At 37.3% G+C, this 17,114-nt stretch overlaps 3 protein-coding genes across 8 annotated transcripts; 1 reads left to right on the forward strand and 2 right to left on the reverse strand.

Annotated features, from left to right (window-relative positions):
- The first annotated feature begins 387 nt into the window (after nucleotides 1–387).
- Nucleotides 388–5,019, forward strand: LOC147385757 (uncharacterized). Of its 4 annotated transcripts, none has more exons than XM_086422194.1 (4): nucleotides 388–540; nucleotides 2,987–3,143; nucleotides 3,347–3,640; nucleotides 4,242–5,019. In XM_086422194.1, the coding sequence occupies exons 2-4, from the start codon at nucleotides 2,997–2,999 to the stop codon at nucleotides 4,866–4,868; spliced, it is 1,068 nt and encodes a 355-aa protein (XP_086278320.1). In that variant the 5' UTR covers nucleotides 388–540; nucleotides 2,987–2,996; the 3' UTR covers nucleotides 4,869–5,019. The 4 variants fall into 4 exon arrangements, with proteins under 4 accessions (XP_086278320.1, XP_086278319.1, XP_086278321.1 ...); XM_086422193.1 differs by having other exon boundaries at nucleotides 389–540; nucleotides 2,978–3,143; XM_086422195.1 differs by having other exon boundaries at nucleotides 407–540; nucleotides 2,984–3,143.
- A 916-nt stretch (nucleotides 5,020–5,935) lies between these two features.
- On the reverse strand, nucleotides 5,936–8,310 carry LOC147385758 (L-type lectin-domain containing receptor kinase VIII.1-like). 2 transcript variants are annotated; one of them, XM_086422192.1, is made up of 2 exons: nucleotides 7,778–8,310; nucleotides 5,936–7,693 (listed from the first exon to the last, which is right to left on the reverse strand). In XM_086422192.1, exons 1-2 carry the CDS (start codon nucleotides 8,188–8,190, stop codon nucleotides 6,070–6,072), a joined length of 2,037 nt encoding a protein of 678 aa, XP_086278318.1. In that variant the 5' UTR covers nucleotides 8,191–8,310; the 3' UTR covers nucleotides 5,936–6,069. The 2 variants fall into 2 exon arrangements, with proteins under 2 accessions (XP_086278318.1, XP_086278317.1); XM_086422191.1 differs by having other exon boundaries at nucleotides 5,936–8,309.
- Nucleotides 8,311–10,674: 2,364 nt separating this feature from the next.
- Nucleotides 10,675–17,114, reverse strand: ARF4 (auxin response factor 4). 2 transcript variants are annotated; one of them, XM_086423348.1, is made up of 12 exons: nucleotides 16,164–17,114; nucleotides 15,981–16,037; nucleotides 15,627–15,812; nucleotides 15,438–15,522; nucleotides 15,268–15,358; nucleotides 15,014–15,178; nucleotides 13,430–13,549; nucleotides 13,262–13,331; nucleotides 12,406–12,568; nucleotides 11,534–12,303; nucleotides 11,256–11,446; nucleotides 10,675–11,144 (listed from the first exon to the last, which is right to left on the reverse strand). In XM_086423348.1, the coding sequence occupies exons 1-12, from the start codon at nucleotides 16,512–16,514 to the stop codon at nucleotides 10,961–10,963; spliced, it is 2,433 nt and encodes an 810-aa protein (XP_086279474.1). In that variant the 5' UTR covers nucleotides 16,515–17,114; the 3' UTR covers nucleotides 10,675–10,960. The 2 variants fall into 2 exon arrangements, with proteins under 2 accessions (XP_086279474.1, XP_086279473.1); XM_086423347.1 differs by having other exon boundaries at nucleotides 13,262–13,337; nucleotides 16,164–17,113.

Genomic DNA, 17,114 nt, shown 5'->3' on the forward strand with positions numbered 1-17,114 from the left:
TTTTCAAAGTAATATATCATTTTGATTTAGATAAATATAGTGATGGATCTATATTCGACTTGGATCAAGGGACATCAATCCATAGTCAATGTGAGTTGTCCATCACATTGACTCATCCCAGATCCAAAACGACTGATCCGATATTTTGAAGAAATCGGCAAAAGTTAATAAATACATTATTGACTCATCCGAGACAACATGTTTTCCGAGATAAAAATTAAAGAGGATTGTTGAAGACAAAACTTAGGTCAAAGGGTGTGTCATCAGTTTGAAAAATACAGGGGTATATCAAATATTGATCAAAACATGGAGGGTCATTTATAAATCACCCCAAAGTTAATTAGTCGCACTGCCACCGTTAGGCCGTTAGTAAAACTTAAACGTTGACTAACGTCTTTGAACATGGAAAAATGTCAAAGTAGGCGTGTGATGAACACGGCTTGTATCCGCTTCACCTACCTAACTCTTCATTTTTAGTTTCTCTCCCACCACAAGTGTTGTTCTTTGGTCGACTGAGTTTGTGTAAGAAGGTTTCAAGAGGTATCTAATCACTTACAAATCTGTAATTTTCGATTTCAGATCAGATTTCATCTTTGTTGTCTCTCTTATTATTGAAATAAAAAAACCCTAGATTTTTTTTTTTAACGTTATTTGTTGTTTTTTATTTAGGGGAATCGACGATTCTGTTCTTTGATGCTTGAATTTCGGGTTTTATCTGCAATTGTTGTTAATTCTTGTATTTCTAAAGCTTGGGGTATTGATTTGCCTTTTTTTTTTTTGTTGGATTTGTTCCCATTATTTCGATTAGAGTTTGATTCATCTTTGCTTGGAATTTTTAAATTTTTATTTGTATGTCTTAGGGTTTCTTTATCTAGGAAATTATGCTTGCATTATTTGGTAGTAATTCTAGGGTTTTATTATGAGAATTGGGGACCAGTTCCGTGCACAATACGCACGTTGAATTAATTTTTTGAGCTAGAGGTTGTGATGTTTGTTTTTGGAATTTGTGCTTGTTTTTGAGGGCCTAAACGTTAGCAATTCTGTGATGAGGTTGGGGTCTGTGTTGTTTGGGTTCTTTTCTGAGATTGAATCCCGTCAGTTAATTTTCTCCAACGATGGTTTAAATCTGAAACATTTTAAGGATTATTAGTCTATGGTTTGCTCTCGTTGATTTTTATTAGTTTTTTATGTTGATTCAATGGGTGGATTTTCTTCCAATGTTGAACTATGGGATGTTTATGGCTCTAAATCTAGGTTTAAAATTTTTATTTGAGCACTTCCAATCATTTATTCATGGATGATTTTTCTATGAATGTGTGTATACCGTTCGAGGACAGTTGCTTTTTAAAAAAAAATAAAAAAAAAAATAATTATTGGACTCTTTTCATAGAGCTTATAAGCTTGAAACACAATGTATGGATCCTTTAGTGGATGCAAAAAATTGACATATTATGTATAAAGTATCAATTTAACTATAATTTGTTCCATTAAATAAAAATACCATCTCAATTCATCCTATTTCATGAGATCCGGGATGTGGTATGGTTCTGAATGATGAACTGGATATGAGCAGTTCCGATATGATTTCATTCTTGAACCAAAATCCATTTTTTATGAGTTAATGATATTATTTTTACAAAAAAATTAAAATTCGTCTTCTTTACAAGCAATGTTGTAAAATAGCATATACGACCAGTGTGCTGGTCGCATATGCCATTTGTGACATCACATATGCAGTGGCATATGCTACAAGGAAGGGGAAAAAAGAAGGAAAAAATGCAGAAAATGTTTAAATCTTGATTCTTGAGTACTTTTCTTTTTCTTTTGAGTCTTGAGAGTGAGAGAGTGACTTAAGCTTAGAGTAGAGATTAGAGAATATTTATAATCATGTGAGAATGTATTAGAAAATGTAATGAGATGTGTAATTGGAGGCTTTGTGTGGGTAAGAATGAGATTAGAAGGTAGAAGAGATGTTGTAAAAGGAGTATGGGGTAGAAGTGGGATATTTATAAGTGAAAAATGAATTTATGCTAAAAAAGGAAAAAGAAAATCTGTGTCCAAAAAGTATGCCATCGCATATTGTGCAGATAGCATACTTTTATATATGCGATGGTAGCATATGTGAAATATAGTTTGGAAATAGCATGTGCGATTGCATTTAACAACACTGTTTACAAGTACTAAAGTTTTAGAAGTGTTGGTCCATTTTAAACTTCAATACATAATTTATATGAAAAATTGAAGAACTTTGTATGATATGCATTAATTTTAAAATGTAGGAAAACGTTAAATCATGTATGTTGTAAAAAGAAATGACAAAATAAATCGATTCCAAGTACCTGCTGATCCCCATCGGATAGAACCTAACTGTTTTGATTTCTATCTGTTCAGTTCCATTTTATACCCATTGAAACCCCTACTTGTTAGGAGTATTTATGGAAAACCATCACCAAAAAAAAAGGAGTATTTATGGAAACACATGATTTTTGGAGTTTGCTTATGTTCTATTGAAGTCTTCGACAATAGGGTTCCCTTACTCTTACATAGTGTTTCTTTTTGTAAAAAAATGATGTATTGCACTTTTTTTACTCTGGTATGTGTGGGCCTATTGAGACCAAGTCTATTAGTGGTAATTGCTATTTTTTTCACTTTAATAAATGATGCATCTAGCAAGGTTTGGGTTTTTATTTTTTTATTTTTATTTTTTTTAAATCTAATGATCAAATGTTGCAGTTTTCCAATGACTTTCATGTGAAGTGTAAAGGGAGATATTGATAAATTTTGAAGTGTTTTTAAACTGAAGAAGGAGATTTATAAATTTTTGGAATTATTTTTCTTTTTTCTTTTTCACTTAACTTTGTGCTTGCTTTTCTTTTACTTTTCTATTGTATTTGTTTTTCAGTGTGTTGTGGATTATTTTCCTACTTGAGATAACTTAGATATGCTCTTGTTTACATCTAATGCCCTCTATGTTCAGGTAAAGCAGCTCTGCAGAAATGGAGTTTTTCTTTAGAGGCATGAATGGGGAGACACCATCATCTGAGTGTCCCTTTGCAAGCCAGGGTATCCAACGATGTCCATTTCTGAGGAACATTAATGAACCCACCAACTTCTCCTTCTCACCAGTTAATTTCACAATGCCTGTAAGTTCTTTTTTTCCTTGCCCCCTATCCTTTTTTTTCCCTCAGAAATTTTGTTTTTGTACAAGCCTTCACTTTGTTGTGTATTTTAATGCCAAGAATATAAAAATCAACGCAATTTATTATGGATCTAGCTGAATTTTCTCCCATTTAGATGGAGTTTGCTGAACCACGGCCTAAATTTTTTTGTTACATCATTTCTCTAGGTACGGGGAGCCAAAGGTCCGATTTTCGAAGATGGTCCCAATTTTGATATGGCATTTAGGATTTTCCATGGGCGTGATGGAGTGGTCCCACTCTCTGGAAGATCACTCTTGAGTTCTGAGAACTTGGGGCCTGAGTCTGCACCACCTCAGTTTAATCCTTTAGCAGCAAAGGCGGCCACCATCAGTCTCTCCGCCTTTGGACCGGGAGGACCCTTTAGCTTTGATTCCTTTTCTCAGAAGTGGAAGAAGCAAAAAAAGAAATCCGAATCCTCCAAGCAAGAGCGTTCTTCAAAGGTAGATGACCATCTTATCCCTGGATTGTAGAATGTATTGCTCGGTTCTTTATAAGCTGTTCCAAACCAATGTTACTGGTTTCATTAATATAGTAGCGAACCGGTACAAATTGAACCAGTTCAAGGTTTGGTTCGTAGTGGGTTTGTCAAAAACAGCGAACCTAACGACCCTCTTATTTTGGTGAATTTTGGAGATGTACTCATGGCTTGGTTAATTTTAGAGATAACCCTTATTTTAGAATCCCAAGCTTTGGTCAATATTAAAAATGCCCCTTTGTTTTTAATTGATAATTTACCCTCCTCTTGATCCTATTCTTCTTCTATGAGATTAACATAAATCGTTAAATATCAGCCACGAACTACCTCTACGAATCTTTGTTGCTTTTTGTGAGGCTTTCTCGGCCTCCGTGTTTCTTGTATCCCCCCTTCCTTTTCAATATATTATTCTTTTCAAAAAAAAAAAACTACCTCTACAAATCAGGTTCGTTCAAGAGTGGTGAACCACGAACCCTGAAACCGAATTCAAACCAACGAACCAGGTAACATAATTTCAAACCTCTCTTCTGCTTGTCTCCTGATAATTGTTAATTTTGATCTTTCAGGGAGGAAATTCATCGCACGAGGCATTGGGCAATGAGTGGCTGAAAACTGGGAACTGCCCAATTGCGAAGTCCTATAGGGCAGTTAGTGGTGTCCTGCCATTGGTCGCAAGGGCTCTGCAGCCCCCACCAGGCATGAAATTCAAGTGCCCACCGGCTATAGTCGCAGCTCGAGCAGCTCTAGCCAGGACGGCTCTCGTGAAGACCCTCCGTCCACAGGCGTTGCCTGCAAAGATGCTAGTGATTGGTGCCTTGGGCATGGCGGCCAACATCCCTCTTGGAATTTGGAGGGAACACACAAAGAAGTTCTCGCCCTCCTGGTTCGTGGCAGTTCATGCAGCTGTGCCCTTCATAGCCATGCTTAGGAAGTCTGTGGTGATGCCTAAGACAGCAATGGCCTTGACAATTGCTGCTTCTATATTGGGACAGGTCATTGGGTCCAGGGCTGAGCGAATCCGACTGAAAACAGTAGCTGCGGCTAGACAAGCTGAGATAGCAAAATCTGTGGCTGAGCCCAGTCAATTTCAGATTATTGAAGTTAAAAGTGGGCATTGCAGCAATCCTGTGGAATGGGACCCGCTTCCGCTCAAGGTGACTGGACCTTCTTCTGCAGGTAATGTGTGTTATTGACATGCAAGGCCTGTGATACGATAGTGTTGTGTTGATTAAGTGTTTGTAAGACTTGATGCAATTCTAACTGCATCCGGCAATTGAGGAAAAACCCCAAGGATGAATATCAAGGGGACATGGAATAAAAGAAATGGAAACTGTTTTGATTCAATGGCAACATTGCTTCTTAGTTTTAGTTTTGCTAATTCTTTACTCGAACATGTACTAAACATGTAGGTGTGGTGTTGATCTTTTGATTTTGGTTGACCCAGTGGGCTACTTGGCAATTTGGTACTCTGTGTTCATAAACCATTTATTCATCATTCACAAGACATTAATATGGAGCTCTGAAATCATTTTTGTCTTGAAACACAATTTGACGGCAGAAAAGTGGTGGTCAGTGCACCCATGGTATAAGAATCCTTGAATGGAGTGTTATTCTTGGAGTGTTGAGAAGACTACTCTGAAGAACACTGTAAGGGTTTGAGATGTTAGCTGCAAATGGGTCGATATAATCACCAAAATGTCTAAATGAGTTGCTTCCCGAAAAATGGCTCCTCAACCCTCATCATCGAACCATCAACTGTGCAAATGTGATTATTGTAGAAGTGATTCAAGAAGCACATTGCTTTCTATGATGCATTACTGTTCATTGCTAGGATCATCAAGATTAGTTCAAACTCTGGTCTGGTGGGCTAAATCCTATTTAAAGAATGGTCCATTAATTGGGCAGTCTGGATTGGGTAGTGATGGGCATCCAAGCCTGAGTGGCCAAAATCTTTTCCACATTTTTTAAGAATTTAACAAGAAAAGTGATCCAAACGTGTGTAACAGTTCACTATTCTTTTCCAACAAAAGAATCACTCAAAGGTTAATAAACTTTCGTTTCCTTTATGGTTACTTTACTCTCTCTAAACTGTACTCTTTTGACTAAGATTCCTTGTGAAAGCAGCCGACCTCTCAACAAAGCCAAAGCCATAATAGAAAATAAACAAATGGGTCTCGGCCATTGTCTCTAGCTTCTACCATCCACTTTCACCCTTAAAATAAGAGCTCCAAAGTTCCTTTCTTGTTAATAAAGAGATCCATTATCTGTTGCATAAATATATCACTCTCATGTTATTGTGTCACACAAACATACAAACAAAAACGCTACTATATGTAAGTAAATATGATAGAATCCTAATTTATTTTTATTTTTTAAAAGAAGAAAATCAGTAAGTCAGACTTGTCCACCACCATTGAAGCTGTCATCTGAAGAGGAGGTGGAGATGGTGATCATCCCATTACAATCAGACACACTGTCCTGCAAGCTCAACAAGAGATGAGAGGTACTGAAACTCATAGTAGGCTTAGTTCTTGGGACAATTGGCACTTCAGCCTCACCTACAAGCATCTGAACCACACCCCTCATTGTTGGCCTCACTAATGGGTCAGGATGTGAGCAAGCCAAGCCAACCAAAATCACTCTCCTCATCTCCTCCTCATTAAACTCACCTTCAAGTCTCATATCAGCTGCCTCTAATAACCTCCCTTCTCTATGCAAACCCCACACCCATTCCACCAAATTACTACTCACACCAACTCCACCACTCTCTTTCTCAATGGGTCTTCTCCCACTAGCCACCTCAAGAACCACAGCTCCAAAGCTATACACATCAGTCTTCTCAGTAGCTCTCCCAGTGAGAATATATTCAGGGGCTAAGTACCCCATTGTTCCCGCCGCTACTGTTGCATCGGGTGATTTATTGTGCTCAACTTGCTTCGCTAATCCAAAATCCCCCAATCGAGCTTTAAAGTCTTCGTCAAGCATTACATTACTAGCCTTGACATCTCTGTGAATTACCTGGTTCTCACATTCTTGATGCAAGTACGCCAGGGCCGAGGCAATACCCATTAGAATTTTTCGTCGGTGATGCCATGCCAAGGGAATTCTCGATTCAAACAAGGCCTTATCGAGGCTTCCATTGGGCATGAAGTCGTAAACTAGTAGAATTTCGCCCTTCTCATGGCACCACCCTTGGAGACGAACAAGGTTACGATGCCTTAGAGACCCAATTATCGAAAGCTCGGATAAAAATTCTGCCTTTCCTTGACCACCACTGTGGCTACATCGCTTCACGGCCACCATTGCTCCTGTTTCCGGAATTATACCCTTATAGACCGTCCCAAATGCTCCATGACCTATAATTCGTGCGGAATTAAAGCATTTGGTCGCCGATTTCAATTCTCCATAACTAAACTCTTTTGGGGATTTGATGAACGACGATTCTAAAGACTCCGAATTCTTGATAAATTTGAACCTTTTTGAAAATAAGCAAATGAGAATACAACCCAAAATTACCAGAAAAAAAGTTCCACCCAAAACAACCCCTACAATGGCCCCGGGCTTACACAGCTTATTGTGGCAAGAGGAGGACTTATTGGTCTTTTCTGGGATTGGTGAGGCTGAATCAGAACCAGAAGGAACTGAAGGAGGTGGTGCCTTGGCATTACTAGCCGTTGAAGGGGTCATAAAACTAGCCGTTGAAGGTGGCGGAGGAGACCCAGAAGGTGATATCGAAGACCCACTAAATGAAGAACTGAAGCTCCACGATTCGATACTATGGATCTCTGTACTCCCCTGAGTCGACCCGGAAAACCCTACAAACATGAAATCGTTCACAAACTGATCCAAATCGAGATTGAAAGACAAAAGGGGATCTTTTGGTTGGAGATTAGAGTACGAAACAGAGACATTAAACATCCGAGTCTGCCCATCGAAATCGATCCAAGCGTTAACGAGATCTCCGCTCGTGAGCTCGACCTCAACTGCGCCCAAATCACCAACTTGAGTAGAAACCAAGCTGTTTAGATCCAAACCCACATGGTTTCCATTAATATCGTTAAACTCTACATCCATTAAAGTATCAAATTCGACTCCAACGTACCCAGACGTAGAACCCTTAAGCCCTAGAAACCCACCAGCCTCTCCAATTGTTTGATCGTCTGGAGAGATTAGAAAAGCGAGTCCTCCACCAACTGAAGATGGGTTCAGATTCTTAACGGAAAACGAAAAGTACGTCGAGAAAGACACCGGAAAATTACTTCCCGATCGCCGAAATCTGACGGGCTTACTATATAGAACCCTCCCTGCTCCAGAATTGGGAACAGGGAGATCACGAGTCAGCCGTACAGTTCCGTTATTGAAATGTGCATCTCCTAAAAGCTTCAGATTGTTAAGAGTTAACTTCTCGAAGTTGAATTCCGTTACTTCGCCGTTAACTCCATTAGAGGAGAAACCAAGCAAGACGAGCCAGTAAAGGAAGATCAAGACTGAGACATCGCCCGAAAAGTTCAACATTGCTAAATTTCCCAGAAACCCATTACAGAATATAGGGTTTTATGTAAAATTTTTCTTGTTTTTAGAGTCGAAGAGAGCGAGAGAAAGAGAGAGATGGGAGGGTCCGTGTTTCTTTCTTTTAAGAAAAAATAATAAAAGACGTCGAGGATCCAAAGGTGTTGATGAGGACAGACGTTGTCATAGTGTGCTACGTGTTCGTCTCCAACGGTAATATTTTGGTCTAAGATGGAATAATTTAGAGGGGCTGCACACGTGAGTTGGGCAGGTTTTGATTTCTCTAGATATGTCAGATTGCGGCTCCTTCTAGTTTCGAATGTACACGTGGCGTTCCTTGAATTTGAAATTAATTAATTTTTATACTAGAAGGATAGCAAAACTTTCCCCACTATCCGCGAATGCGTGTCTGAGATGCGTGGAGTACGTCATACGCATTAACCGGATCCCTGCGCCCTCTCCCACATTAGTATTTGTGGCGAGGCCTTTTTTATTTGATGATTTAAACACACCCCCTCATTGTTTTAGTAAATATTAGGATACCCTTTAATTTAAAACTGATGTCATACCCCTTGACCTAGTTTTTGCGGTGGGAGAGACTAAGGTACTGTTTGTTTAACTTAAAAAAAATAAGTGGTGAAAAAATTGCTTGCTTCGATATCAAAATAATGTTGAATTTATTAAAATTAAGCTCTAAATTCGCAGAATCATATTTGTTACACATTACAGAAATTGATACATTATCTTTTTTACCCTTGCAATCATATTATATATTGTTTGCATGTTTCAAATATCTATTTTTTATCAAATACAGTAAAATATATTAGTTCTTATAAAATTAAAATACAATTCATTTTTAAATAATAAGTCATACTCAAAATTTTAATTTCTAAAATCCCATAAATTTCAAATTAAAAACAATAATGTTATACAAGTCACCAAAATTTAAAATCAACAGTCATAAAATATTTTCAGACAACAAGCATGATCTTCTCTTTCGTCATAACAGTTGGAGCATCCCATCATCTTAATTCAAAGATGAAAGAACTTAATTTTGGATGAATAATTTTCGATGAAAATGAAGGATGGGTAATTATAAAAATATCCCACGAATTCATAAGGGCAACCCACACCATTGCCAATTTTTTTTTGTCTTATATGGGTTAAAGATTTTGGAATGGGCCAATTTTTTGTGAGGATGATCTATATGGTCTAGAGATCATTCTCACCAAAAATCAGCCCATTTTGAAATTTCTAACCACATCAAAATTGGTTTCAAAAAAAAAAAAAAAAAATGGACAATTTATGATTCTTGAACTTGTTTTGATGGGATTAGAAGTTTCGGGATGGGCTGATTTTTGGTGAGGATGATCTCCTCATTGTAGAGATCATTCTCACCAAAAATCAACTCATTCAAAAATTTTTAACCCCTATAAAACAAAACAATTAGACTATAGTGTGTGTTTATTAATTTGTAAGGTGCTTATATAATTATTATGGGATATAAGAGGTAATATCCTTTTAAGTATAAGGACATAGAAGTGCTTTCCGCTTCAACGCAAAAATTAAGCATCAAAATAGTATTGAATTTTTTTACTTATTTTCAACTATAACACTGAAAATATGAAGTAAACAAATATGTTAATTTGACAAAAAGTGTTGAATTTTTTTTTTTCCAACATTAAGCGTTGAAAATTAGCGCAAACAAACAATACCTAATTAAAAATGAACTAATGCCCTTGTCTTCAACCTTTATCTAAAATCTTTTTTTTTTCCAAAGAAACTTTGTCATCTTCAAACTGTTAACCTCTTTATAACTTATTCCAGTTCAACAAAAGAAAAAAAAAACCATTGTCTTCAATGTATTATAAAAAAAATCCTTTATTATTTTATCCTAAAACCCCTCATTTATTATTATTATTATTGAAAATCCTATCTTGTTATTAAGGTTTGAAGGACGAATAAGATAAAATCTTTAAGTTCGAAAATTACTGGTTTAAGGAAGTAAATCAATTAAAAGTTGAAAATGAGGGTAATCAGGTCATTTACATTAATTTCCTGTTAAAGACCTAGGTCAAGGGGCATGCAATCAGTTTGAAAACATAAGGGAATATCTAATATGACCAAAACTTGGAGGGGCATATTTAAATCACCCTCTTTTTCCCCACGTAGTCGTTTGGATTCATGGATGGATAACTATACGCTTCGATGTAAGGTGGATTTGACTGAGTTAACTAATTTGAGTAGATTTTACTTTTACAAAGGCACAAATTTCAAAGAGAATTCAAAACTGTTTTAAAGAATCTGAAACTCAGTGTAGAATCTAACGTCTCACCGAGTCGAGTCCGGTTGACAACTCGTATGTTTGACTCAAGTTTATTTAAATAAATATATTGTATTTATTAAATTATTCTAAAATTTACATTTTCTTATTTTTATTTATTTGAACTTGACTAAGTGAAGTTAAACTCTAGTATGAGGATGTAGATATGGTAAATTCCTTATTCTTCAGTTGTGAAGTTGCATACAATTTGATAAATGCCAATTATGTCCTACTGAATTTACACAATTACACCATTGCGCAAGAACTAATAACAGATCTCAGAGAAATTCGAAAACACTCGTAAGAAATACTTAAAGGAGAGTAATAATAAGAACGCTAAAGTTGAGTTCTGCAAACCCGAAGAAGAAGAAATATATGTAAAATGATTCAGGTTTTTAAGTTTAACATTACCATCTTCGTAAAAACTTAAATCCCCAAGTTCATTCTCCAGTGTCAAATCCGAATTACTGTCGGAGATGAATCAGGTTGTCCGACCGAAGAAGATTTTGACACGTCCATTACTGGTGGTGCTTCTTCCAAACAACTTTGAGTGTCATCGCTTATCATCCCGATTGTCATTTTCTCGACTTCCTCTTGTGTATATATATGAATCTTGGACACAAAATTACAGAAGTCGCTGTCATAAACAGAAAGAAGCACGTGAGCATACATACCGATGATCATATGCAGATGGAACCATAACACAAAACTACTATATGGGTTCTATTTAGAAAGAAGTGACACTCACTGCCAAGGATCATCTCCTACGACCATCATATCGTTCTCACTGTCCGTGTAAACGACTTGCCATCCTTTATCAGGATTGCAAAGAAGACCTTCCATGTTAAACAATCGTTCTAGTTCACTTAGAAGTTCATCGTACCCATTTATTCTCGAGAGATCAACAGCTCTTCCCACCAAGTTCCCTTGTTTGTGAACCTTCACTTAGTTTATTGGCAATCAGATAAAGAGAGAAAAAAAGACTAGGGGCATTAACATCTAATTCATGACTTCATTACAGCTTACCTTAGTACAACTTCTCCTGCTAGAGCTCTGCAAGTTTGGAATAGAAATTTCTCCGGTTAAGGAAATCCCGAATAGTTTACACCCCGCTTTAGTACCATTGCAAACTTCGTCTTTATGATTTTCCGTATCTACATCTTTGGCAGCCGGAGCAGATAAATTTTCAGGTGATCTATGTTCATTCACAAGATTCGATGTACTTGGATTGCTTACATCATCTCTAACAATGCTGGAGAACCTTCTTTGGATAGAAGCCATATTGGATTGGATACTATTCCCTCTCTGGAAATTAGTCATATATGGTTGCATCATGAGATCATGGTTTGCTTTGTATTTATCATCATAAGGCATGTGTTGTATATTTCCAGCACCATCCGAGGCAAGCGGGTAGAAACTAGGATTGGGTCTCTGATACATGTTGAACATATTGCAACCAAGATCACTCTTGTTCCAAGTTAAGTAATTGAACTCTGTGCCCCCATGAGATCTCAAAGGGAATATTTCTTGACCTTGCAAGACCTTTTGGAATCTTGTGGATTCCATAAAGCCTGTGTAAGTGGTGGGCTGCGCACGCATAGGCTCACTATTGACAGCCTCTTGTATAGCAGCTGATGCGGGACTTCTATGTGCTGTTGTATTGGGCATCTCGAAGTCGACGAGGTGGTTTATTTTATCCCCACCATGGTGAGGTAACCTAAAACCTATATTTTCTTGACCTTGCAAGACCTTCGAGGATCCCATAGTTTCATCGAAGTTCAAAAAGCCACTCATTCCTGCTCAAATGGAAAAATAAAAAATCCAGAACTACCTGATATCAGAAAAAATTACAAATAAAACAAACACTCAATTTTGCAACTCCATTAGAACATCCTTACCGGTGACAGGGTTGTCGAGTGGGTTTGATTGCAGAACAGTGCGTAGTTTCTTCATTCTTGGAGCTGATGGGACACTCAAGCCTGGTAGACAAATAGAGGGCTCAATCTCCCAAGGAGAAACTCGATCTTGTTGATCACTCACAACATCTTCATCCCATCTGACCTGTTCAGATGTTGTGACGGGGAATTATTAATGTATATAAAACAAGCAGCAAAATTGGGGTTTCAGAATATTTACAAATTTCTTATGACAAGAAACATTTTGATTTGTTTTTCTCTTGTTGAAAAAAAAAAAAAAAAAACTAGTGGAAATTGATAGTCCTTGAGCTATTAATAATATGCTTCACTTTGAAACCCAAATGCCTATGAACAATTGTCCATTAATCAAGACGTACGAATCGCACTTTTGTTCCAAGACTTGGGTTTTTTTTTTTTTTTTTTTGAGGACCGAGGAGAAGTGTTAGAATATGTGCATTTTGTATATCATAACGCCGTGTGAAGGATTTTTAACTCATTTTACATTCTTTCAAGTGTACAAACAGTGTTTATTTGTTTTGAATTTCTTCTAGTACATTTGGAACTCATTTTGTGTCTAGCCCAATTTATGACTTTCCATACATACGAAACACAGTCCAAACATTTGTTGTTCTCCGAAATCGAACGTAGAGTAACACATACAGCATATGCAGGCAAGATGATGATTATGGATCAAGCATCAGCAGAGAATCAAAGGTAGGGTCATCTCTGCATTTGAAGAAGTATGTGAATCGAGAACATGTTTGACAAGACCTTCATAGTTTAAAGAACATTTTTATATTAAAGTTAAGGTTGAGTAACAAAATTAAAAGGAACTTACCTTTAAGCATCTCCATTTTGAACCAGACCATCTATAGGGATCCAAATCTCCAATCCCAGTTACAGCGCCACTGCACCTACGAAAGAACATCAACATTTTCAAGTAATGATCATGGGAATATAACATGTGATGTGATTGATCATGATATTTAATCAAGCTATATCAGACCTTTTCTCCGCTGTATCTTCCTTTTCGAATCTCATTTTGAACCTCACCCCAATTGTTACTGGATGGGTGATGCTTCTCACATACTTTTGGTAAGGTATGACAAACTCTGCAGGACCTGCCCTGCATCTCAGAATATTTGAACTAGGTTACAAACTTGCAAATGTAAGTAAAATATGAAACAAGGGTTTATGTTCGAAATGTATATAAACAGAGTTTAAAAACAACGGAAAAATATGAATAGTGATGTTCAAACTGAAGTCAGGCTTCCAGAGGTGTAAAAGGAATCTCCATTTGCCCTCGTTTTCTCATTCTTGTTTACTAAAATGACAGGATGAAGATTAAACACTAGGGTATGAATCCTTTTCAACCATCAAGAGAGATCGACCTCTCCCTTTCTTTTGTTCAACTAGTAAATAAAGGAGCGTCAACGTACCACTCGTACATAATGCCTTTTTTGACACATCTCTTACATACTACTTATGTAACAATGATGCTTCAAAGGTACATCCTTTCACCATTTATATAGAGATACTACAACATATCTCTTCCTACACTACGATATTTCTTCATTCTTTAAACATCCTCAGATGTCTCCATCTTCATCTATTTCTGTTGTTAGTAGCTGTGTGCAACTTGTCGTTAAATGAATACTGTAGGTTTATTTCCCCTCCAAGATTAAGAAATAAGCATTCTACATTATTGTGATTTCAATTTGATTGTACTTTAAGTGATAATTGACACTTTTTTTTTGGAAACCGAGGTATCCTGGTCTCTTAGAGCACCTGATTAATCCTTGGGGCACGTGCAGTCCCCTCCCCTCAACAAGGTGATAATTGTTACTTTTTTCCTTTATTGAAGGATTATTCATCTGAAGTCTGAACACGAATATATTTGATAGAATCTCGATATTAAGACACTTAGGTTTGGTAGTTGTGAAAAATACATCACCCATACTACTCATACCTACTTAAAGGAACATATAATTGGATTCGAATCCAATGCATTTACACATCATAGCAGAATAGGGATTACTGAAAATAAAGCTTGTACCTTAGTGAAGTAACTTTGACACTTTTGAAAGTAAATATGGGTTGTTCTGGTTCTTTTTAGCCTCGAAATTATGGTTTTAGTGCACTAAGTCAACCACGATCAGAGACGATGCTTACAACCCACTAATTGATCAATCATATGCATTCTAAGGAAGGGTTCTTATTTGAGTTCTTGAACAGTTGAACTCCAATGTTTATACCACGAGTCCGTATTTATTAAGGTCTGTTTTCTTTGCTTTCCATATCTTGTCCCTTCCTCCCCTAAGTTGGCTTGACTATGTAAGTATGCGTTGAAACTTGATTTATCATTTTATCATTGACAAGTTATGCATGTTCTGACTAAGATGCTTTAAAACCGATTAATTGTATTGTATTTTTATTTTGTTTTGTTCATCATTATCAGTCCTAGATATTTATATGACTTTCCCTGTAACCGTATACAAGTCGGTACGAATAATAGAACTACAAGTGCATCAATTTTGTGAGTAGTTCAATATCTTAAGCAGACTTACCATATGATACTTAAAAACAGTACCTTGGGCAGTAGAAAACATGAAACATGCTCTTGGTCGATATTGCGTTTGCCACTGGAGAAAGAATGCTGAGATGCGTATTCTGGCGGTTAAGAATTGCACTAGGAAGACTGTTTCTAGGCCGACCCGCTCTTCTAATTCCCAATCTCAGTTCTCCATCGTCACCCCTACAAACACACCACATAAGCATGGAGACAGATCCACATAACTAAATAGGAGCATAGCTTGGAACAGAGGTCAGTCAAGACAAATATACCTTAAGAAGAGCACGGCATCCCCTGAAACAAGATTCTTTTGGCTAACGAAAATACTCCATCCCGTAGTAAGCAGATGTCGGCGAGGCTGACCTGAAAATTGCATGTCATGTTCAGTGAATTTGTTTTCCTTTCAATTACATCACATTACACAATTTTATATCAAAGACACCTCTGTAAATATGCCGAAACTTCCATTCCACACCATGCAAATCCTTCGCGACAAGCTCTTGAGAAGGTCTTTGCTGTTTATAATCCTGCAATACATGAAGCACTATCAAGCCTGGCAAGGACTTTAACTAGAGATCATTAACCAACCAATCTGGAAAATGGGAGAAAGTATAAGATGCAAAAATCTAACCAAGGGTGGGAAACAGTCTTCTGCGGCTCTACGCGGAACAGAAAAGCCACCATGGGTGCTAGTATCAGAGGCGGTTAGAGTTTTACAGAACATATGAGGCGTTGATTTTCTCGGAAAACCTCCAGCCCCCTCCTCCACGCCAATCTGCTCTTCATGCCCATTGCCCTCTAAATTCCTCTCTCCCAACTATACAAATCCCATAAAATTAAAGACCTCACCAGAATAAATTGAACTAGAAAATCGCTTTAATGGTGAATTAAAGCAAATTCATGAGGTCAAGATAATCCAATTCAGGTATTCCTTCATTTTACAATTAAAAATAGATCATTGTGGGAGCCTTTGTGAACAACATACCTCTGGTTGAGGGAAGAGTGTCACTTGTGTGTACACCTCATCATTCTCCTTATTGGCCTAATTCCAAAGACACAAAGAGGAAGAAAAGTGGGTGAGAATAAGATTGAGGGACAAACAAGAAACAAACAATTTCTCAAGAAAACACAAATAATTCAATCTAGATAGAGAGAGCCCACAACTTACAAGTAGTTGGACATTGACAACCCTGCAGAAGATCTGAGGTTGGAGACCAAAAGTGGGCATCTCCAAGCAAGGAAAAGATGAGGTGGAAGTGATTTGCTCCAAGTGACCTTGTGGGAAGTAGACAACAACACTCCCTTTCTTGGGAAGGGAAGTGAGAGGGCCAGCACAAGCATGCCATAGTTCAAAGTAAATTGAAGAAGACATAGAAGAAACAGCAGAAGTTGAACAACAATTACAAGTAGTTGATGAAGAAGACAGAGAACACCAACCACTACCACCCTTGTCACAATCTCCATAACAACATCCACTCTTCTCCCCCTCTTTCAATGCATGGTTCAGATCAATTTCCATGAACACCCACTATTCTTCTCAGAAGCTCTATGGAAGAACAACCCAGCACACACACACACACACAAGAGAGGAGGGGGGAGGGGAGTGGAGGAGAAGGTTGTAGTGAATTGAGGATTATCCACAAAGTTAAAATAAGAGAACAAAAGAAGGAATTAGAAAGAAATTCTTATTGAGTCGTACCCACAAAGCTAAAACATGAGATAAATGGAAGGAAGATCAAACACTATATCAAGAAATCAAAAAAATTTAGTGGTACCCACTAAGCTAAAGTTTGAGAAACATGGAAAGGAAATAAGGAAAAAAACAAGAAATTTCATGTTTTTAGAAGTACCCAGAAAGATAGAACATTAGAGAAATGGAAGGGAGAGAGATCAAATAATAACAAGAAACTCAAAGTATGATTCCTCCCCCATTTGAAGTAGAGAGCAGAGGGAGCAGAAGTAGTAGCATACATAGACAAATACAAGAGAAGCAGAGAAAAACAAAACACATAAAGCCAATATTGCTGGTAGTGGTGGTGGTGGTGGTGTGGGGTAATGTGTGACTGTTATTAATCAGAGTATATAGAGAGTATGTGAGTGTGTTGGGTGGGGGGGACAG

The sequence above is a fragment of the Akebia trifoliata genome, chromosome 14 (genome assembly GCF_017979445.1).
Source record: "Akebia trifoliata isolate Shusen 1 chromosome 14, ASM1797944v1, whole genome shotgun sequence".
Classification (NCBI taxonomy): domain Eukaryota; kingdom Viridiplantae; phylum Streptophyta; class Magnoliopsida; order Ranunculales; family Lardizabalaceae; genus Akebia; species Akebia trifoliata.

Bases quoted from the DNA above. Each gene is read 5' to 3' on its own strand.
- LOC147385757 (XM_086422194.1), top strand. From the start codon at position 2,997: ATGGAGTTTTTCTTTAGAGGCATGAATGGGGAGACACCATCATCTGAG. The intron at 3,144-3,346 runs GTAAGTTCTTTT...TCATTTCTCTAG, and splicing joins CAGTTAATTTCACAATGCCT to GTACGGGGAGCCAAAGGTCC. The intron at 3,641-4,241 runs GTAGATGACCAT...TTGATCTTTCAG, and splicing joins AGCAAGAGCGTTCTTCAAAG to GGAGGAAATTCATCGCACGA.
- ARF4 (XM_086423347.1), bottom strand. From the start codon at position 16,514: ATGGAAATTGATCTGAACCATGCATTGAAAGAGGGGGAGAAGAGTGGA. The intron at 12,569-13,261 runs GTAAGTTCCTTT...ACATCTGAACAG, and splicing joins CAAAATGGAGATGCTTAAAG to GTCAGATGGGATGAAGATGT. The intron at 11,447-11,533 runs GTAAGCTGTAAT...AACTAAGTGAAG, and splicing joins GCAGGAGAAGTTGTACTAAG to GTTCACAAACAAGGGAACTT.
- LOC147385758 (XM_086422191.1), bottom strand. From the start codon at position 8,190: ATGTTGAACTTTTCGGGCGATGTCTCAGTCTTGATCTTCCTTTACTGG.